At 42.4% G+C, this 23,115-nt stretch overlaps 1 protein-coding gene across 1 annotated transcript in view; it reads right to left on the bottom strand.

The window, feature by feature from the left end:
• Window positions 1–19,917, bottom strand: part of ofcc1 (orofacial cleft 1 candidate 1) — a 75,891-nt gene extending 55,974 nt beyond the window's left edge. The window contains exons 1-10 of the mRNA XM_047568761.1: window positions 19,840–19,917; window positions 13,239–13,309; window positions 12,662–12,834; window positions 9,257–9,361; window positions 8,531–8,608; window positions 6,154–6,390; window positions 5,738–5,835; window positions 4,351–4,437; window positions 4,064–4,134; window positions 2,707–2,821 (exon numbers count right to left, since the gene is read on the bottom strand). Of these exons, the coding sequence (XP_047424717.1) occupies window positions 2,707–2,821; window positions 4,064–4,134; window positions 4,351–4,437; window positions 5,738–5,835; window positions 6,154–6,390; window positions 8,531–8,608; window positions 9,257–9,361; window positions 12,662–12,834; window positions 13,239–13,309; window positions 19,840–19,917 (1,113 nt within the window). The remainder of the gene's footprint in view (window positions 1–2,706; window positions 2,822–4,063; window positions 4,135–4,350; window positions 4,438–5,737; window positions 5,836–6,153; window positions 6,391–8,530; window positions 8,609–9,256; window positions 9,362–12,661; window positions 12,835–13,238; window positions 13,310–19,839) is intronic.
• Between the last annotated feature and the right edge of the window lie 3,198 nt (window positions 19,918–23,115).

Here is a 23,115-nt window from a genome sequence, read left to right as displayed (position 1 = left end):
TTTTAGGGCTTAGGATGAGTAATAGACTGAGTTGGCTAGACAGTTAAGTTCATGAAACATAATCAGAGAACAATATAAATACATATTCAGCCTTTTGTCCCCCGTGGCACTGAATGAAAAGCCAATCTGGTTTAAAGAGAGCCGCTTGGTCTTTGTCACTGTTTATGTGTCTTCAAACTTCAGCAGCAAAGTTGGTCCAGTGTTTGACGATTTGCTTTGTCCCACAACTAAGTACAGATAAAAAGTGTTGTACGGATGTAATCTAATAGTGACACAATAATATAATTCTGTGATGCGTTTGGGGGTGTCCTGCCTCAGCCGTACCATCTCATTTATTGGAAATGTTCACCCGCTTAAATTATAGCAAATTTCAAAAGTCTTCAGAAACGTAGTGCCAATAATACTCCAGCCCTCCATGCTATCCTAAGCTTTACACTCCCATCCTGTCTTGTCCTGTCATATGCTATCCTAAGCGTAGGCCTTTATGATTATCTAAGTTGCATCTCCTAATTCCTATTTATTTTATGTGCTCAAATTTACACCATGTTAACCAGTCCCCGGGGGCAAATTTTGAGTGTCTGGCAATTAAAGCCCTCAGTTCCAATCAATGATATTGTAGCACTCAGTGGCTACTACGTGTACTCCCTCTCTAGCTTTGTCTCTGTTACACAGACACACACACACTATACTCTCGTGTTTCCTCTACAGTCGTCTGAACTTTAGACTTTTCGCAGACAAACATTCGGCTATCAAATGCGGGAGATGCCCATTGCTCTGCCACGAAAGGAGGGGCGGGAGAGCTTTCTGAGCCCTGCGGTAATGCCCCTCAATCTCCCCTCTGTGAGCATCTTTGCATAGCAAAACAACCAAAACAATTTAGGCAGAAGTGAAATTAGTATAATTGGTGGCAAAGCGGTTTAGCCCACACATCTCTCATTTGGGAGGAGGTGATGAAGGCCTCCAAACCCCCACACTGGAAGGCGATGTATGCATGCAGACTAGAAAAGGAAGAGGAGGAGGGGGAGGAGAAAGGTGCATAAAGAACCAAAGGGAGAAAAAAAAATAATAATAACGTCACACTTTGTGCGATGTATGTCTTTAAAGAAGTATTGTTATTATCTGGCCCACACGCTTGCACAGGCGTCATGAGAGACAGTCAAGACAGCGAGGCGAAGGTAAAAGGTGAAGTGAGCCAATTTTCCATATCAGAGGTGGTTTGTTTGCCCCAAGCCTGAGTTGTGCCTAAAGTGCCATAACATTACAGCACTCCTACAGATGAGATCAAAGGCTCTAGAGAGGGATCCTCCGTGGTTTTTCTGGCAAGCGGGCGTCCTTTCGCTGAAATATCTTTTCAGGGCTTTCCACACATTGACTGATCACACAAAATGCACTCTTAATAGAGACAGGAAATGCCACATACAAAAACTTCCTTTCTTTCTAAGTATGGGCTAATATTCAGAGATTAAGCTTTCTCGTTAATTATTTTCATTTTAATTAGTAAATCTTAATTAACAATGAACATTTACCCTTAAAATTTTTTGGCTTCGGAATGAAGGAGGGGGGTGAAGAAAGGAGAGAATAAATATGACAATCTTTTTGGGACCTCCGGGCAGGATTACTGATGCAGGCTGCCTTAGTTATTAAACACGTTCTAAATTAAATGCCTCCATGAATTTTGCACAGAAATATATTTTCATAGTTTTGCATGCCAAATGTGACATTTTATATTTCAGATTCATCTCGCTGCAGTAATTTTAGGGAAATGTCATATAAACAAAGATTTTGTCATTTACCAAAGGAAATTACTATGCGTGGCAGGTTTGGCCATTGCTTTCTCTTCTCTTTCTCTCTCTCCCTCTCCCTCCTTTGCCCCCTATTCTGCCTGTGCTAGTTGTTTCAAGTCAGCAAGCCATAAAAAATCTTTATCTCAGTGAAACACAGCAATTTGGGAGATAATCGAATGGTGACTGGGGGGCACAAACGCCAGTCTGAGGAATTATACCACAATCTCCCCTGCATTTACAACCTTCCTCAAAGCCAGTTGTCACCCTGGAAGGAAAGCCCCCGACTGAAGATTCATTACATCTTTAAGCCAGCACGGTGGCATGGCAGCCTCATCCCCAGATGCAACACAACAGCACACTCCTCCCACAGCTGGTGATGCTACCGCTAAAGCTGCAGTTCCCCTTCTCTCTTTCCCCACTTCTCCTCTCCCTCTGTTACCCCCTCTTCATCTCCAAGGTCTCCTTTTTCCTCCTACTTATATTCCTAAAACCAAAGACGCCATCCACACAAAGCAGGAATTTGAAATTCTGTATGCGCTATGTAAAAAAAAAAAAAAAAAGAAAATGTGTCTGAATGGTGTGCGTGCTGTATAGGGGTGCTTTGTGCTCGGCATTGTGCATCTGTGCAGGCATGTGCACATGGCGGTAGGAGTGAATATGAAAAACTAGAAAATAAAGGATATCATTTTCCCATTCAGGCCCCATTCATTACAAGATTTCACATAATTACATCACTCCACTGTTTTTAACAAACAACGCTGCCTTTTCTGATGGTTCGAACCCCCCACCCCCCAACCGATATCAACACCTTCTCCTTCGACACCACCCTCTTAGATACTGAGGAGTGTGTTTCACTTCCTGCTCGCGTGCTCTCTGTTTGCGCACGCACGCGCGTTTCTCGGTGCACAGTCAGGGGCCTTACCTGCCACAGGGGCCGCGGCGATGGAGAAGAGGAGGATTCTGGGAGCTCTGTCGTTTGGCTGCGTTTGGCTTCTCCCTGGCCTTCCCCCAGCGCTCTGAGTGACGGCCTCTCAGTGCTTCTGCTGCTACGTGCACAGGCGCACACGCGTACATGAGCCGCACAAACACAAGACGCTAACCCTGTTAACAACCACCTGCATTTTGGACCCTCTGTTGTTCCACTCTGTAGCCAACAGCAGCTCAATCTAATAACAGCACAACAAAACACTTTCCACTGGGTCCTCTCTCTCTCTCTCTCTCTCCCTCTCTCTCTCTTCCTCCTCTCTCTCTCCCTGCCTTTCTCTGCCTTTCAATCTTATCAGTGGTAATGTAATAAGCGGTTGCTTTGCTCTGTCTCCTCGCCACCTCTCTTAATTCCTCAAAATAAAGCAATATCACAGAGGCCCTGGCCTGCCTGTGACTGGGGATAAGATGCTTGTAAAAGGAAGGATAATTCAGCAAATAAATGCTCCGCATCAAAGGCAGCCACTGCATCTTTCTCTCCCCTCTCTCCTCCCTCTCTGTTTCCCTATCAGAAGTATTACATGTGCTTTCATCAGTTCACAACAAGGCACAATGTGCCTCCTAATGCAATTACTCAACCTCCATTAAATCAGAAACAGTGGAAACAAATGAATTACACATTTGTTACAAAAACCACAAGTCAGCTCGGCGTCTCCGCTCTTTACATATTTTTTCTTTCATAGGCGCGGGGAGAGAAAAAGTGAAATAATTTCTCATTCAATTTCAGGCAGATGTAGCCCTAGGTGATGAATAGAAAGTCTCCCATGTCTAATAGCCACCCACCATTGATATCAGAAGGAATTTACAGGGTTCAAGGCTGTCGAGAGGAGGTCATCTCGCTAAACTCCAAACCACATTCATCTGACAGGGCTGGTGTCCGACTACCACCCACCCATAGCGCAAACCCAAGACAAGATAGTGATGCGTACAGTAGCTTCTTGATTTTATCATGTCAGCCGGCATGGTAGTCCGTAATTACTAAAAACTTAAACATGCTAAGCTGATTGCCCGTGGGGCTCCCGCGACGAGATGTGATGTGTGATCGCTGACTAAAGTGGATGGACCAAAAATTGATGCACCTCCAAGCCCAATGACATGGACAGATTCCTGCGCCCCGGAGGCATACTACCCACAATGCAATGCCCCCCGACAGGAGAAGCCACGCAGAGGATATATGAATTACACGCCTTCCCGAGTGTCAGTGGGAATACAAATGCTTTTCACACAATTAATGATTACAGTCATGTGACATCAATTTTACATATGGAAAGAAATATGAAATGGGCTGGACTTACCACTGAAGCAGCGTGTTCAGCCTTGGCTGGGGTCTCGCTGGCTCGACACAGTCTCTGTGTGAACTGGGTTCCTTTAAAACATTGAAGTGATGTAAATGTGTGAATTTAACTAATTGACAATTTATGTTAAATTAAATCACATAATTCCCCAAAAAAATATTAAGGAGTATGATTGGACGAATATATTCCGCAGTTTGTCTCAGCGTTAATGTCTCAAGGGCAATTATAGCTATAACTAAAAAGCAAGAAAATACTGCATGCAGTATATATGCAGTATATGCCTTTACCTTGACACTGCCAGTGATGAAGGCCATCAGTCTTTCCTTTCTCTTTGCCCACTCACTCCTCTTCAAGGGTTCCTTCTGAGCCACTTGCTAAAAATATGCGTAAATACACGTGCACACTTTCTTTGGATGCAGCTTTCATGAAACAGTGCTGTGCACCATAATGGCAGAATTAAGCACAAGGAGCAACAGTAATGCAATCTGCAGGCAATCGATACCGAGCCAGACCCTAAAGACATGTAGCGTTTGATGAGTATTTCTGCCGGTTTTACATTCAGTCAGCACATTCACACTCCCCATTCAGACACATTGACACTACTAAGTGACAGCGTCTCGGCCTGTAGAGGCTTTGTACAGCAGAATAGAGAAAGAAGAAAACCGCTATTATTTTTAAAATAGATGTGAAATCTCTGGTGGATAATGTGCTTTCAATGGGAGGTGGGTGTGGAAACAGTAGGAGAGCTCATACATATTATGGCGGAATAAGATAACACTGATCCCAATACTGATACAGTACACAGTAGACGCCACTGATTATCCAGTAAGGGGAGATGAGTCATCTGGTGCTGTGACTTCCAAGTGACAGTGAGACATTGAACAATTCTTCCACAATTACATTTACTTCCTATTCATGTAATTGGATACTCCTAGTCTCTTTTCAGATGAGATTAGAACTAAAAATACAGTGGATAGAAGTTGTGCGTTCTATTTACATATGTGTTAATGTTTGAGTTTACTGCCAGCACAATGGAAACCCGATGTTCATGCATCCACTGTAGTTTCTCGTCAGAGTTCAGATCTTAACGCTGGTTCACAAAATCCCCAGTCCCCACATGCAAAATAAAATGCAGTCATGCTCTATTTTGTTTTCTCAAAAGACCATAAGGCGAGTAGAAAAACCCAGGAAATTCAGCTTGTGTCACAAACAAATGTGCATAATAATGCACAACAAAGTTATAAGACAGAATAAAACAGTCTCCATAGATAAATTAATTGCGCGTAACATATGGAGCTGAAATCCATGCATACATTTTTAGGGGATGAACGGGAAGTCTAACCTCTGAAATACTGTGAATGCAAGAAATTTCACAAAGGCGCATTTAGCTATAGCTCTCACCGTCTTCCTGTAACTTTTATAGAGAGAGAGGAGGAGGGAAAATGTAAAAAAAAAAAAAGAGGCAACTATGAAAAGAAAGAAAATTAGCAAGCCAAGACGTTCGTACGGTTTCCAAACATGCACACGGACAAACAAAAACAGATAGACGTACGTGCGCGCATGCACACGCTCTGTGTCCATTAGCCAAACCACTGATACGCAGCATAATGGACATGGCTGATGTGCTGGTGAATATGGGATGATGACACAGATATTCCTCTTTGTAGCGCTGACCTGCTGCAGTGAAAGGCTGCCAAGCGTGATCATGTCAGGCCGCACGCGCTCCCTCAGCTGCTGGGCGTAGTGGGGGATCACATCCTCGGCTGTCCTCGCTGCAAGAAATAACACAGTGGCTTTAGAATCCTTCTAAAAAAAAAAAAAAAAAAAAGCAATATAACTGGTAACTCATAGATCTTCATTTAAATATGATATAATGTGTCCTAATTTGTCACTTCGCCAATATAATATTAAATATGAAAAATACTATTCAAAGGCAAAACTGTGTTTTTAACATCCTAAAAAATATGTCAGATAAAATGCATTTTCTGGTTTCTGCCTCTATTTTAAACCATCATGTATAATGTGGTTTTGTATAGACATACTATGGTACACAAATACAATAAATCGAATGTTAAAATGGACAGCATTACTTTTTATAGTGCTTTCTCTGCCCATTACTATCCTCCCTGCTTCGAGTCCAGCGTCTTCTCCCAGCCCAGCACTACCCTCAGCCTGGGCTTTGGCAATGGTGTGGGTCTGGGAGGGCCCGGACCCCGAGGCACCACCACCACCACCACCACCACTGTGGAGCAGCAGTCGCCGCTGAAGCACCAGATCACCCGCTTTCACCTCCAACACCTCCTCATCCCTGGAGGCTAGCAGCGTACCTGGAGAGATACGCATCAGTGGGCATTCACACACACACACACACAGACACACAGACATACACACAGTTGAATTTGCACTCACAAACATCGGCGCATGCATTCACATACTGATGGATGGGCATACTTAGCCCATCCTGAAAAAGACACACACTCGCGAAGGTGTTTTTACCGACATTAAGGAGGTGGACAATGGTGCACTGAAACAGTAACTCACACAAGCACACAATGTGAGCATTTACACAACCGTACGTAGTCGCCAAACATACACACTCCTGGACTTAACATATTCTAATTTGAGACAGAGCTGTAGCTCTATCTGGGCCTCAAAGAAGAAACACTTTAGAATGGCCCACAGTTGTTTATTTATGTAAAGCTTGTGGTTTTTAACTGGAAACATCTCCTAAAGATAAACTTCTCTGCAAATAGGACTCATTTAATCTCTGGAATTTTATAATGACATAAACATACAAGTTTTTCGAACATGCAAGAAATTACAACATAAGGCTGAACTGCTGCCGACAGAAGAAATCATAAGAAGATGTTGTATATTTTTCATGCTGCTGTCTGCATATTATGAATTTTAAACAATCCCATACACTGACAGAAAACTTTTCATCTGGCGTTATATGTGGAGAAGTTTCAAGTTACTAACCAACAATTTACTGGATGCGGAGAAACATTTTCTACCACAGCTAACCTGCTTGCTGTGAGTCCTGGTAGAAAGCATGAGGTATTCTTTGAGAAGCTCTACATTCAACGTGTGCAGTCCAATATATGCAACAGCCAAAGCTATTATCGGCGCTTAATGCTTTTCATAGAGAAGCTGATATCAGTGCTTAACGCCTTACAGAAAACTAGAACGAATAGAATGCCAGTTTTGTGGTCTTTCATCGCTAAGCCAAAGCAAAGGAATTTGTTGAGATAAAAAAAAATGAAGATCTTAGACAGACAGAATGGCTTTCCAGGATATCTTTTTCTTCCAGGAAAAATGTCTACAGCACTGGCCACTGTCCATTTCATTAATACTTTGTCTCATTCTTGACAAGACATTCTTGTTAAATGCGCATGGAGCTTTGTGTCAGGCTGTAAAAGCAGAAACAAAAGCCCGAGAAGCAGTCGCAAAATGTCAGGATCAGTGCTGACGTACTCCGAGCCGGTTCTGCAGCTGCAAAGAAGACTCGCAGCCTACACCGGTGGGAGGCATCCATACAACGACGTAAGGTGATTGTCTCAAAGTCTATTGTACCTCAGTGAAGTGCTAACTGGCAGTCGACTCCAGTACAGACGCACAAGCTCGCTCTTCCTTTTCCCCGTCTCCCTTTCCTACCCTGTCTCTCAGCCTATTGCATGGAGCAACTGTTAATCCAAGATCCTCTTTACTTTCTCTGTGGGATTTCATGAACATTCCAAGACAATGGGAGAGGCTGCTAATCTCGGTGGTACAGCTAAATCCCGAACAATGGCAAATAATACGAGCCGGCTAAATTCTACCGTGTTGAAGCGGGCCTAAACCCATCACTTGTGCGCTGGAATTACAAGGGAGATGTGCGTCATGTCAACAGGATCTGGTACGACTGTCTTCACCCAGAACAATGCTAAGCTTAAACCATCTCAGTGTTGGCCGGGGTGGCTACATGTTTAAATGAAACTGAGCTAATGAGAAAAGGCACGCCTACTGTCAGACAATGGCTGTGCTTGGAAAGCAGTGACTACTAGTGACATTCGGTTTCTAGTTTACTCTTTGTTCTACAGTAGTAGTGTTTGTAGGGAAGTGTAGCATGATATTTTTGTCTGTCTATATGATGCCACTGGTTTGAGCTGTATCTTGAGACTGTAGTGGAAATTTTAGCAACTTTCGCTTTGCAATGTCAGATGTTAAACTATTTATCAACATGCCATTGCACAAAATTTCTACTGCTTTCTTTCTGAAAACAGTATTAGCTTAAAATTGAACCCACAGTTGCAGAATGGCCTTGACAGGAAAATCAGGATTTATCCTTTAGTAATGAACACAAGGGATTAAACAAACAATTCATGCTATATAATATAAGTAAATTATGTAAATAAATTAGAATTGTAGATGTAAGTGTGTGCATTTCAGTATTTCCTATAGCAAACTGCTAAATAGGGGGATACGTACCAGGCAAATCTACGAGGGAATCATTCTCATCGAGCAGCGCCGCCATCCTTTCATACAGCCTGTTTTCATCATATATTCCTATAAGTCAAAACAATTATAAAATGAATACACCTTCGACGCTGCAGTAAAATTACATGCGTTTGCGTGCTTCAAAATTACCTTCTACTTTATCAGACAAGTCAATCTAAAACACATCTTAGCATGCAAACTGGAGATATTAGCCGCGGCTGGGTAGGGGTGGAAATCAAGTGCATGCGGAGGGGTAATGAAATAGGAGCATTAACATGCCTGTTAGCCGGCCTGTCATCATGTGATGAGATTTGATTTGGTGAATCCTTTGATATTACACGGCAGTGATATCCAAAAGATACAGGTGAAATGGCTTCTCCATTAATAGCCAGGTTTCATTATAACATGCATATTACTTGGCTCCCAAGAGCTCGCTTTTAATAGGCCTACTTGAAGAGGGGGGCTGCAAACTATTGATGTGGCTCTGCGTGTGTCATTTGACGGGGGAGACAGAATCGCCACGGTGAAATGAAAACTGACCAAACGCTACGCGACCTTCATCAATGACAACGAGTTGGGTAGGCAATCTAGTGATGCCATCACTTGGTGTATTTACATAGACTGTGCTGCTATTACAAACGGCGGCCTGCTACCAGTGATCCCTCTCACCCCTCTTTAATGAACCGAGGAGAACCATTATGACAGAGAATGGCATACTTAATTCCAGCTCATCTTCAGCGCTGACCCCGGCCGTCCTGCAATGCCTTGGGTCTGTCTGCTCTGCCGACGACGGGTCAAAGTAATTTTGGGCACGTTCATTTCCTGTGGAAAGTGTGAGAGGAGAGTGAATGAGAGAAAGAGGGGTTGGGAGTTGGCGGGCGGCGGAGAGGAGGGGGGCCGGGCGGGGAAGCGAAGAAGGGAGTCGTACAGGTTCAGGTTAGTGGTTATTAGAAGCACATGAAGCGAAATGTTAATTTTGAAACCCACACTGTCGAAGGGCAGTGGCAGCGGCTGCTACCAGATAAGGCAGAGCCGAGATGAGACGGGAGTTCAGAGGCGGAGAGAGAAAGAGAGAGCTGGGAAAGAGACTGCTGGGCTTCTCGGTGCACCTCACCACGGCCTGCGGTGCTCTGGGGCCTAATTAGCATGCCGCAAAAGGTCACGGCAGGCAATCTCTTAAATGCGACTGCCATATGTTTGCCGTGTTCAAAAGGAACTAATGAGAAAGTCTACAAGCCCAAAAGTACCTGGAATTTCAAAGACAATACCTTCTAAATACTCCGAGGTCAGCGGCCTGGAGGACCTGGCAAGTTTGGAGGAGCAGATCCAAAGGAAAATAACCTGAGCCCATGTCTCATTGACTTCTTATTAGCAATCACTGACCTATGGGTATCAAGTCTGCTCCACAGAGTTTATGGGAATCGAATGGCTCCGGGGCTCTTTCTATTAAGGGTACACCCCACCAAGCAGCTTTCTTAACCCCAAATCATTCTCATTACAAGCCTTGAATATTTCACTCCAATCTAAATTGCTTTACTTGTATTTCTCAGGTTGTGGGGCAAAAAATGCACGGTGCATTAAATCACGTTACACATTCCACACAAGGACCGCCTTTATAGAAGTCGGAGGGTATCGGCACTCGTGTGCATAAAATTGGGGGAAAGTGTGTTCGCGCAAGAGCACCACTAGGCCACCACCCGAAAAACAAGTTCACTAGGAGTCCTTCGTGTGAAATATCTGCATGGGGTTTTCACACTCTGTCCACACTCCAAGTTAAACACTCCGACTGAAATACTTATTAAACGAGGAGCAGCCGTAAGACTCCTCAATGGGGCCATAAATCGACTGTGAAATTCACATGTTAAATCCCTCCACATTGTTAACACAGAGTTTGAACAAATTTCTCCGCAAATAGCTTTGAGGTTATGAAACCCTTTTTTCAAACACAAATTTGCATAATGGTAGTAGCTGCGTGAATCGCCTTTTGAATCATAGCTGTGATTTACCTAAATAGTCTGGCTGCCCTCCAATCCATCTCTCTAATGAAAATTTCAATTATCTGTTCTTACATGCACAATATCAGTAACTAGCACTTCTTGCCAGCCAGAGATACTATTAACGGGGAGGGAGACGTAATGAAAGATTCCGATGAAGGCAAGGGTGTCACAAACATGGAACAATCTGCTTTTGGATCTTCCAATAAAGGCACGTTAAGTCACTGAACTGTTTTGCATATTCACACTCCCCAGAGAAAGTGCTTATTTTGTGCTAAAGTAGCGATCGGCACTGGATGGAAGCCTTATCTTGAGTACAATAATTCAGAGCAGCATTGTGTTATTAACTCATAAACCAATAAAATACACAGAGTGACATGCATATGCAGTAGACGGCCTTTTGAGAGACGCATGTGCCGATAATAGAGCCCCTTAGTAGGAAAAGCTGTTCATGTGACTGTACATATATGACATGCGATAAATGCATGTCATCCTTTAACAAGCTTTAAGGCTGTCTACAACTTCCAACTCATGCAACCAAAAAGAAAGCAAGAAATAAAGAAAACTTAGGGATGTACTCATCTCAGTTCACTAGCAAAAGGACAGATGTTGAGAGTACATTAAGACAGAGCAGTTCCAAATATATTTAATGCGTTTTAGTGTACAATATACCATGGAGCATATTTAATAAGATCATTTAAGAGCCAGTAAAACGTCTTCTTTGTTTGTTTTTGAATATGCATATGTTACTATCCATATGTTACATAAGAATTCGACTCACAGTTAATTTAATGATTAACAGCTAATAAATAATAACCTAATGTGTGTAGATTTTTTTAGTAGTTTAGTAGTTTTCGGGGGCAATGAGTCGCGTCATATTTTAGCATTACGTATTTGTCACATTGCTCGCACTTACATGCAGCCTCTTTTGTTCATATTTTTGTAGATAATGCACGCAAAAATTTAAAGTGACCAAAAACATATAGATAGAAATGGGACTGATGTAATTCATTTTGACTTTTCTAAAATAGAGAGACGACTTTAAACAACAACAAAGATATACTTCACGTGTGGACGGTAAAGGGGAGAGCCATGACGTTTCTAATTCATGAATGTGCCCTAATCCAGTTATATATTATTGTCAGTAGCTAGCAGTGAGGTAGAAAATTGCTCCCAATGTAGAGGGGATCGACCTGAGTTTTGGATCTTCGATTTGATCAAGAAAAAAGAGATTTGGCCACACCAATAGTTCACCAGTACGGTGCACACCCCATAAACTGAGGTTACACAATGGTCCATTACAATGATAGTTTGATTTCAGCCTGCAACCTTTGCTGCATTTCGTCTCCTCTCTAAATAAAGACATACAACTCCGCAGATATCTGCAGTTTCACCTACTAAGCTTATAATGAACACTGAGCGTGTTCAATTCAAACCAAAAATCGTGGGTGAAGGAAAACGATAAAGACCATTGATTTTTTTCCAAGCAAGTTTAGAATGATTGTTATGGCGTGATTCCTTCTGTGGTGCACGGAAAAGGCATGACAGCATTGAAAATAATTAGTAGCCGTACACAGCAAAAGCAAAAGAGACCACATTAAATCAAGAATCTAACATGTGACTCATCCCTGAGAAAACTGGCACGCTCGCAACCTTGAACGCATCCTAATTTACCATCCCATTCCTCAAGAGTTCTCCCTGACATACTGAATTATAAGGGGGCATATTCGTATGCCTGATTGGCCTTAAGCCGTGTTTCGGGGGCGTCGTGAGTACACCACACAGACAGCGGATCGGCTTGGTAGCGTAGTAGCGTATGTAAATGCACTCTCCTATGACTCCAGCCCACCACAAGGCATGTAGCCGAGAGTGGGAGTCAAGGCTGATTGTGTCGAGGGTACTTCTAGATAGAGATAGAACACCCACTACCGTAGCGTTCTCCAGCAGAGGAAGAAGTTATACGAGGGCTGCTTGTTAGGACATGCTTTGCTTTGGAATGCAGGGACCGAGGGCCCCCCAAACGGAAAGAGAGGGAAAAAGAGAAAGAAAAAAGAGAGTGAGAGAAAGGTTAGATCAGGAACACATCTACTGTCAACAAATTTGAAGCTAATGAAGAATGAAGCTTCACCTCTTTCTTTGGCAGGGGCTTGCAGCTCCATTTTTTTTTGGTGAGCTGCAAGGGTGCTATCTGGCCTGTCACCTCGAATTTCTATCCCCAGCCAAACGGGAGGAGCGGAGAGCTCAGTGCTTCCTGCGTCGAAGGCTGGGTTTTCTATGCCCACCACAGTGGCTCTGTCTTCCCTGCCTGAGAAAATAAGTAGAAACATAAATGAAAATGGTGACATGAAGGGCCAACACAACAGTTAGTTTAAAGTGGCTCATTAAAAAAAAAAAAAAAAAGAAAGAAAGAAAGAAAAAAGGAAAATAAACAAAGCATATTTATTAACTAAATTCTATTGGTGATTCCTCTGCCCCAAAATGTTCAAGCGCATCCTCTTCGAATGATACTAAAACACAATTAGGTTAAAATTAAATCAGAATCTTGCAGGAGGAGGAGAGGGGAAAAAAAAGAGAAGAAGAAATGATTAAAATAATTACAAATTGCGCCCTGACAAGCAAGAGCAAAATTTAGCCCAAAGCCATTTGTCTGTAATTAGTTAATTAATCCTTACACAAATTATGAGCAATAACTCATCAAGCAGGACTCACCCATCAGAAATTCAGCCGACTTGGATTTCTTCTGCTTAGGTTGCTGCAGAGCCTTCTGCTGTAACTTCTGGAGGGAAATTGTTAAATGAATAAATTAGCTGCAGAATGAAGATCATCATTTATGATCCGCAACTAACGCAGTATTTTAAATATGGGACGACACTGAAATGTCATTTAATTTACATCGCCGCTAAAGGGGTCAAGCACTAATTGAACAACAGGAGTGGAAAAGAATTTAATCATAAATAGATAAGAAAAGTTGACATGAATGTGTAATGAAGGTCACATTAAAATACTTCCTCCTTGTTTCGACAGTGAACGGGCAAGCAACACTTTCTCCTGGAAAATTATGCATTTTTTTTTTTACGGAAGCGTACACAGGCTTGGTGTGCAAATGAGCATCCAGGCACACTTCTCGTTACTTCCATTCACATGAACTCAACCTCAAAAGTCTCAAAGGAGAAAGAAAATGTGTATTTAAACAACACCATGTTTGGACACTTGGATTTGGGGAAGTTTAGATGTGTATGACGCAGGATTTACGTTGCTATTAAAGGAATATAGCGCATTTGAAAACGTATCCAGACATGCCATTGTGTGTCTTAGGTGGTCTTCACTGACATGAAGTGGAAAAAAAAAAAAAAAAAAAAAGATGACGGGATGGAAGGGAGCAAGTAGGGGTTTCTTTGAAGTCGTGAGTATATGGAAAAAACTCTGCACTCCCACATTTCTCTCATTTCTGCGGACGAGCAGAACAATAAGAAGTCGGAGGTAAAAGGCATAAGTAGTTGTTTTGGTTATTGATATGTTTACTTAAGGATGCGCCATATAAAAAGAGCTTGGTTGCTCAAAGCGTATGGAGCGTTTGAAGCATCATTTTATGCAGATTCCAGTGATGAACGGCTCTCATGCCCATGAACAGCATGTATTTGTATACAATATTTAATTTCAAAGGCAAAATCAAGGGGCAGAATGGATGGAAGGGTAGGGTAAGGGTGGGGTATGGAGTGTGGTTGTGGGGTGGGGGTGGGGTGGGGGGGCTTATTTCAACTCTAAATGACAGAGCAATTAAAATAGCTGAGGACTACTTCCAGACCAATCTGGTAAGAGGAGTTTTTGTAAATCTGTTTTTACATTCAACAAGCCCTACAGCAAGACATTCATTTATACCACTGAGATTAATGCTTATCTAATTGTAACTTATTTAAAAACCATTTTCTTTTCGACTGGGTACCAATCATTTTCTCTGAGTTGTACATACTGCGTAGCACCGAGGACGGGAGACAAATTCGGCATCGGTGGTGATCATCTCCCTGTGTTTTCTTTTCATTTAATTTTCTTCCTTTTTTCTTCTTTTTTTTTTTTAATTGCATCAAACCCTTTGCACAACTTCCTGCGAGACTGTGCTGGACCGCGTGTTTCGTTTGGGTGCATCCGCATGGTATCGCTATGGGAAAATCAGTCGAGCAATTTTGCTAAGAAATATGTGCGCTCACCCGCCGTGTGCTTTGTGTTACACCAGACCCCTTAAACAATATCTTCTAGTAAACTGTAGTTTAAATGAGCTGCATGACATATACATTCATTACACTGTATAAAATCAGCTTAAAATGGTTACTGGGACCTCATGACCAGTTCTGTAAACCTTAAGCATTATATTTGAAAATTTCCTCTTCAGTATTTTCGGTTTCCTTTTTTTTAATATTATAGCAAAAGCGTTACGTTTAACAGCAAATACCGTAATAAATAAATGCTGGAATTTATATGTGTTCCTATGATTAGGACAATATAGGAGGACTATACTGTTTTATTAGCACAATCCGCATTTTCGCCCTCAGGACTAAAGGCGCTTTCATGGAAATCAAAGGAGAAATCCCATTAAGTTTTATCTTAGGCTAAACAAACCTATTTAGTTTACTTTATTATCATCTACCTCATAACATATGGCAGATTTTAGTACATACACCCCATTCTTTTTTCTTTTTCTTTTTTTTGTGGTCTCATTCCTAAAGGTGGCCATCTTTCTCAGAATGCTAAGTGAATTAGCTCCATGTCCTGCAAACGTCCTCTGATTGCTGTAAATGTATTTTCCTCGCCAGTCCGAAATAACCCCAGTAAACACACAAGGGAAAGAAGACAGAAGGACTGCAGAACATACACCCCAGGCCTAATGCTTTGGGTCACTGTCACTAAAAATCGAATGCACGGATCTCAGCGTGAGCCACTGTGTCTAGAGAGCTGAGAGAGAAATGCATGGTTCTCATCTTGCTCCCCAGACCCCACTGACACTGACAGCATCCTCAATCCATAGAAGGGCTTTTTTTTCTGTTTTTAAATTCAACGTGCCATAACTGGATGGAACGTGCAGATGTTGCACTTCCAAAATGATAACAACAGTTTAATCCTGAGGGGGGAGAAAAAAAAGTGTCATAGTAGCTCGTGGAATAGACTGGATGTTCGGTGCACAAGAACTGTGACAGCAGCTGTGTGAACTTGCCCAGCGTAGGCTAAATCTTCTTATAATCTGCCCATAACGTTGCACATAAATATGCTAAACCTACGGTGCCGCACCGAAATTATGTAAGAAATGTGTAGGAAATTCGCAGCAACCCTCCAGTTCATTCTGTTGACATCTTGAGGCGTCTGCACATGCCCCCTTGCGATCACCCACTCCTTCTCGTTCCACTGTGAACGCATACGTCAACATGGAAAGGAAAAAAAAAATCATTTATAACTGGTGACAAAAAACGTTCATGACTTTTTTCCCTTCCTTTCTCTTTAAATGTGATTGTTGTCAAAAGGAATTGAGCACAACAATGCCTTGTTCAGTTCTTGTTGCATTCAAAGGGATAGCTAGAAGGGCTTGGGGAAGACCGCTCGCTGCTAGGGGCTGGTGGGCACAGACCAGCTAGAAAGTGAATTTTGCATACTGTACGGATCATCGCCCAGTTCAGCCCAGTCACATTGAATCTGCCGTCAACCAATTGTGCTTCATGAAACCGTCAACCCTCATTTACGTCTGCCTGTTTTCTTCCCCACACAGCTGTAAACAATGCCCCGGCTTTGAGCTGTCTCCCTCTGTCCCTGTGTGCGCTGCTTGCCAGGGGAGAGTAGACGGCAAAAGCCTCGTCTTCGCTGAGCTACTTAAAGCTACCATTTCCAGACAGGCACCCTGTTCGGCGTACGTAAGAGTCAGGGACAAGTGTGCCTCTGGAAGTGACGGGAGTTTTGCACAAGAGACACATGCGCGAGATTTGTCCTTAAAATGCGTGTTTGTTCTCAGGTTGTTCCAGCAGCGTACTCTCATATTCATCAGCATGGCTCTGCATTAAAATAAATATATAGATTTTTAATATACATCATAATGGGATAATGGGATAGTACAAAGGCGTGAGAGAGATGAGACTGAACGCCCGGCCATATCAATAAAGTACATAAAAGTTGGTTTTATTTTCATGTTTAGAGAGCCTCTTTTTATCTACCGACATAATACAAACGGCTAAATCAATCAAATGTCATAAGAATAATGAAAACATCTACAAAGCGTCGCTATTTAAATCACTAAAGATAAGGTTAGCATTTAGTTTCAAAGGCGCGCAAAGCCGATTCCACCCTTAAAATGTGAAACCATCTTTAATTTATAGAGCAGCCTTATATGTGCACGGTAATTGTGACCCACCAAACAGTCTCTTCTAAACAACAGCCGCGTCAGTTGGTGCAGACAGAAAACATAATTAGTATTCAAGCTTAATTAATCTACGCTGGCCCCCTTTAAGTGAATTAGTCAATTATTTATGCATGTGTGCTCCTTTGATGCTAACAGATTATGTATGTTACTGGGAAAAAAAAAAAAAAAAAAAAACCTTGAAAAATGACTTTGAAAACTTTCCACCATAAAATGTCACTACAAGCTTTTGCACTCGCTTAGAAATGTCAGGGAAGGCCGTGAATGCGGAATGGTTGCGAAAATGTACACTTGCCAAGCATCTGCACATTCTTCTTATTGCCAAAATCCCCACGCCAAATAACTTGGTGCCAGACAGTAAAACATTGCAATTCAGTGTCCACAATCCAGGGCAGGAGGCAAACTAAATCAGCCAAATATGTACTTTCTGTGTGTCCTAATCCATGGAATGGAAATCTAACACAGGTCGGATCAAGGTCTTTCTTAGGATCATGGGAACTCCTTGGGATTTTCAACGGTCTTTTTGTTTTTACCCTTGAGAACCAGGCACTGGCCTCTGCACCCCTCAATCCCCTATTGAGAACCCAGAGGCAGCGCGGAGGAATGCTAAATGTCAATGGTCAGAATGCGCCAGCACCTTCAGAGGGAGAGAAAGATGGAGGTACAAGGCCTGACCCCTGAGTGTTTAGCTATGCTGTTGTCGGGGCCAGAAGTGGGACTGTACTCACACTGCCAAAGGTGTCCATCTCCACAAGCTGCCAAAGATCATCGCTGGCTGACCCTGATCTCTGAACAATGGCAAGGCCTGCAAAACCAAATGTGCGAAAGAAAAAAAAAAAGATAAATCTAGCCTCCCAAGAATCTGCTGTTGACCTCATGCAAAAAAAATGAATACGCTTTCTTAATTCAACATTTGCTGATACTATTAAAGCGAAAAATTGCGAAAACAAATAGTTTCTGTCGCTCCAAACGGCGCCACACGATCTCTCCCCTGCCCGCGTGTTTAAAAGTGTTATCTCTGCAATGCATCTCAAAGAATACAGGACAATAACCCCCATTTATTATCACAGATAACATATTAGTTGCCGTGATTATTCAAATAGTTTATTCATTTACATCTGATACAATATCATTTGGTATTTTTATCGTCTTTTCCTATGGTAATTCACATGGCTCGCACAAGTTTCTGCTGAAATAGCAAAACAAACCCCAGGCAAAATGTGAAAGATTATCCCATACCATGCGAGCTAGGATGAAATGCTATACTTTTTCACACTGAACACTGCTCCACTGGGTGTGATTGAAAAACATGTAAAGCTATTGAATCCGTGGTTTGTATATGTGAGGGAAAATGAGTGTTGTAACAAGTGGGCCAGTGTTTTTGTAATTGTTTCAAATTACACTCGACGTAATAACTCAGTGAAAGCAGAGCCGCTGTGCGGTCCGCGCACATTAACTAGGCAAAGACCACAGGATATCCATGCACCTTATCACGGCCCACAAAAAAACTTGATTGCATAAACAACTGTGCGGAGTAAAACTCTATAATTCCAGCTGTGTCTATTTGGGTCCAATGGCGCTTATCAGAAGACGAAGGATAATACTTTTAGATAAAGGGGTGCTTTGCAACATTTCCTTTACATGTGTATTTTATTGGAATAAAGACACGATCATGGTCCTGCTTTTAATTTGCTGAGCTATTTTGCTGGATTACTAAACGGGACGTGTGTGTGTTTGCGTGCATGCATGTTTTACACAGGCTGTAAAGTTGGGATGCTGTGAGAAAAATAAGTCCATTAGTTGTTAAAGCTGCACGCCTCGTGCCAAATACTGACTCCCCAACCAATGGGATTGCCAACACAATTGTGAACCACATAAATGACTGACTCACTTTCTTGCTAGGGGTTCGTGCTCTCTGTCAAAAGCCATATGCGAATATATTACATCCAAAAAAAAAAAAAAAACTCCTTCAGAGAATTGTAGAGCTGGACTTTAGTCAGTATCAAACCAAAAAGACAACCATGCGTTCATTGTTGTGTTTAATGGCAACACTAGCCAGCATGCAGCTTAATTATCTATACAGATCCTTCCTGCAAATATATATGTATATATATATTTTTTATCCCATCATAGCAAATAATGTCAGTAGAAAGACAAAAAACTAACATTCTGCTTAAATACTTTTATCACACACAAAGCAGGCATGTACATTGCTCTTCAAAAATGACGTGATACTCTGTTTGACCTGCAGTCTCCGTCTCCTGCCCTGGGAATGACCATCGCCCCTGTCATCTCGTCAGCTAAGCTCAATCAACCGCTAATCTAGAGCGACAGCGGGATCTTGTGTTGCGCAAGACGCGGCCGCCTCCCCATTTTTCATAGCGGCGCGGCGCAAACCTGAAAGTCTCGGCATTCTTCTTCTTTTCAGCGAGCGCCGATCCTCAACGTAATTCAATAGCCACAGAGGGACAGGGACATCGTGCACCAAAGAATATTTCATTTGCTCGTGGACAGAGGCCTTTTCTTAGTATTTGACACTAGCCAGTCTCCCTCAAGACACGGAGTTAACGCAGCCCATAATAACAGTAGATAAAGGGCCTGGCCTTTCTTCCTTGCTGGGCAACGGAAACATTTTGCAAAGATATGTTTCCGGCGTGAACACTGAACGGTGAAGTACACTTTAGCGATTGTATGCAGGTCTAATGTATTTATTTGTATTATGGGTGAAGTTTGCTAAAACTGCTGGTGAATTTCAAGCAGGTAATGTCCTTCTAAGAATGTGTCTTACTAAAATATTTATGGTAATTCGATTCTACTGGATTATAAACAAAGTATTTTGCAAATAACTAGCAAGTTATATCTGTTACTGAACACACACATAAGTTATTTCTTAGGATTAAGAGTTGTTTTACCTTGCGTAGCCCAAATTCTCCTTCTTGGTGCACCTCAGTCGTCAAGGTGATAATGACGTAGTTCCCGACAACACACATGGTGTCGGATGGCCTCCTCGTGTTCACTTTCACTGAATGAAACTGTGACAAACATGGGGTATAAGTATTAATCCTCCAAGTGTGAAGTACAGATGATGTATGGATGATTAAATTAGGAACTGCGTTATATTTAATTCCCCATTTTAAGGAAGGACACATCCAGTTTGTGGAGTGGCAACCTACTGTATTACCAAAACTGTTACCATTAAGTTGCCAAGATAAAGTTTCATCTGTGTGACAGTTTCATCTGCCAGATGGCATCGCTGTTTGTGTTTTCTGCGATTCAACAGCGTTGAATAATTAACGAGGAGGGCGGCGCGGCGCTTCTTCAAACAGAGGTTCACTTCACTGCTTCACCAGAACGGAGATATTACAAGCAAAACAGGCTCCTTTGTCACCACCGTGTCGATCACAATGAACTCCCCCAAACCGAAGTTAGAGCACTCAACGCTGCTTTGTAAACATCCATTATGCAGCATGTGACAACTCACACAAAAAGTTCCCCTCGTGCATTATTGAGAGGGAACTGCAGACAAACGTGTTTCTCCGCCAAAGACAACCGAGCGGAGCTCTGCAGCTGCCGTGAAGGATGGGCGCAGAATGCCCAGCGGATTGGCCCGTTCACGTTTGGCATTAGGTGTATTAACGCTAAGAACAGATCATGAACTACAGCTAATGTTCCACGTGGAGCAAACAGTCGAACTGCGCTTTTATTTACTACCGCGGAGCCATCAGGCCATCGGTGGCCTTTTCAGCTGAGGAAGAGGGATTGCTTATATGTATCAGCAATGAATGGCTCTCGTTCGTTTACTGACTAGAGGGAGTTGGTGTTTTGTTTCATCGAAATGTTTTTGAGAGCTGCTGTCAACTCGGTTCATTGACCCCTGTTACAGTTTCTCTTCATCAACAATCAGATGTTAACAAGGCACAACACCACGTCATTAATGCACATTTCAACAATACAGTCCACACAAAGGGGTCTTTACCTACATTACAACCCACTGGGATATCTTTTTTTTTTTTTTGCCCATTAAGCTGGTTAAATGTAATCTAAATAAGATGCCCACCGATTTGGACCTCCCGTTTTCTGGCTAAGCTGTCGTTGATCGTTTATGCGATTAAATACAGACCTAAATCTCCATCTTATCCAATTAATTCTCCGTGCAGGCATGAGAGTGGCTAATGATGTTATCTTACCTAATTAACCTGTATAGGGATTCAACTCCAGGACAGGGGATTGTTCATCCTTCATCCAAGTGTTCATTATTATCATTACAATCATTATCATAAAAGGGCTAACTTATGATGTTGGCCATTCCTCTGTCATTAATCTAGATTGAGTCTTTTTTCCTCCCCCTCCTTCTTTTTGGGGAGGGGGATCCTTTGGGGTCATTTTTAATTATCACTAAAAGGGAGAGAATTCTAGCTGAATAAGTTCAGTTGTGGTCACAGCAATCACTGGAATCCCATGTGCCCGCGTTACACAGATGTGATTCGACTGCGCATGACTGAGGGGGACATCTCTGAGCTCTCTCCATTTTGGGGCCCCGCGTCCGGCACGCTGGGAAACTCTCCTCGCAGTTCTCTGTCAGCTTTCCGATCGAGCGCCGGCTTCAACCTATTAACACTGCATACTTGGAGACGATCAATAGCCCTCATTGGGCCATGTGTCATTAGTTAATCGGATATTGATGAGGGTATTGACACGCGCCTAATTAATCTCAGGCCCAGCGCTGGCTTTCATATGTTTCTTTAATTATGCACTTCATCTTAGTCCCTACACATCAGCAGGTTGCCGCTTCCTGTTCGACAGTGAGTAAAAGTTGCCTGTCAAGTCTCACTATTGTAGCACAAGTCTCCCTTTTCTTTGCTCTTTTAAGACTGTTGTGGATCGCGGCAGAAGAAGACGCGAGGCAGGCACGTTCGGATGCAGCTTAAAAGTCAGGGCGCGGCAGTTCCCAACAGCTCCGTGTTAAAGTCAAATAAAGTGAAATAATTGTATAACTTTATTAAAAAGTTGTTATTTTGCTAAATATTGCTAGCGTAAGCAACTGCGCCATATGGATATTATGTAAATTGGAGAACTAATTTTTTCAATGCTTCCTTGAACACTTTTCTTTTCTTAATTGCAACACCTGATATACATGGACAATAAAACGGTAGACGTCCAGTAAACACTATGTTTGTTTCACGCAGCTCCACACAACCGTAGTATGCACAGGAAGTATGCATATACTCATACGTAGCATGCACTCATGGAACCCCGTTTTTGCCTATACATACGTGAGCTCACACTTGCGAGCTTTGTGTGCACCTACGTATGTGTGTGTCGACACAGCCAGACTGATCAATAGAGCTGCGCATTAGCGCTGTGGCGTACAGATGAGAGAGCACCTGAAGGTGACCCTGACTACTGGCATCACCATGGGGCTCCAATAAGCTGCTCCTCAACCGCTGCTCTGCAAACCACAAATCTCCAACTTTTAGCCTGCTGCTGTTGGTTTGATTATTGTTTATAGATACTGCCGAGAATTAAAGCATGGCCTGCAGGCAGCATAATTATTTACAGCTGAAAACTCATATCATTACCAGCATGCTCCTAATTGCCAGAAGTAATATCAATGTTAGTTGATTAAGCGTATTTTTTTTTTCATCTTCAGTCTCCATAATGTGCAGTGATTGTTTTCCCTCAGCATATGGGGTGACTGTTTATCTCAATACAGCTGTTCATCTGGCTTGACTTCTTCTTTTTTTTTTTTTTTTTTTTCCAGTGTTCATTCCAAAATACAATATTGTGGTAGCTTCAGAGGGTAACGATCGATTGCTCCACTTTTTGTAGTTTGCTCACAAGGTCGAGGAACACACAGGAGATTCATCCTTCATTGCTCAAAAATAATGCACCACCGTAAAGATTTTCCCTAAACAGACACAGATGTGACTTGCAGAAGGAGGCCTTCTCACTCGAGGTAACTTTCGCGGCACCGGAGAAAGGCCGGCGCGGCGTCGAGCTGCCTCTAATTCACAATCGAATGATTAATTAAATCAAATGTTTATTTGGCCTGAACTTCTCTCCCGCTGCTATGGACTTGTCAAAATATTTCATCCCGTATTTAAGGCAGAAAGAAAGATGAAGCTATTAATAACATCGCCCCGTGAAGGGAAAATACATAAACCTTGAAGGCTACTTTATTATTCACA

The sequence above is a fragment of the Mugil cephalus genome, chromosome 18 (genome assembly GCF_022458985.1).
Source record: "Mugil cephalus isolate CIBA_MC_2020 chromosome 18, CIBA_Mcephalus_1.1, whole genome shotgun sequence".
Lineage (NCBI taxonomy): Eukaryota > Metazoa > Chordata > Actinopteri > Mugiliformes > Mugilidae > Mugil > Mugil cephalus.
Note: the sequence above shows the minus strand (reverse complement) of the source record. Positions and strands in the feature narration are given on the sequence as shown.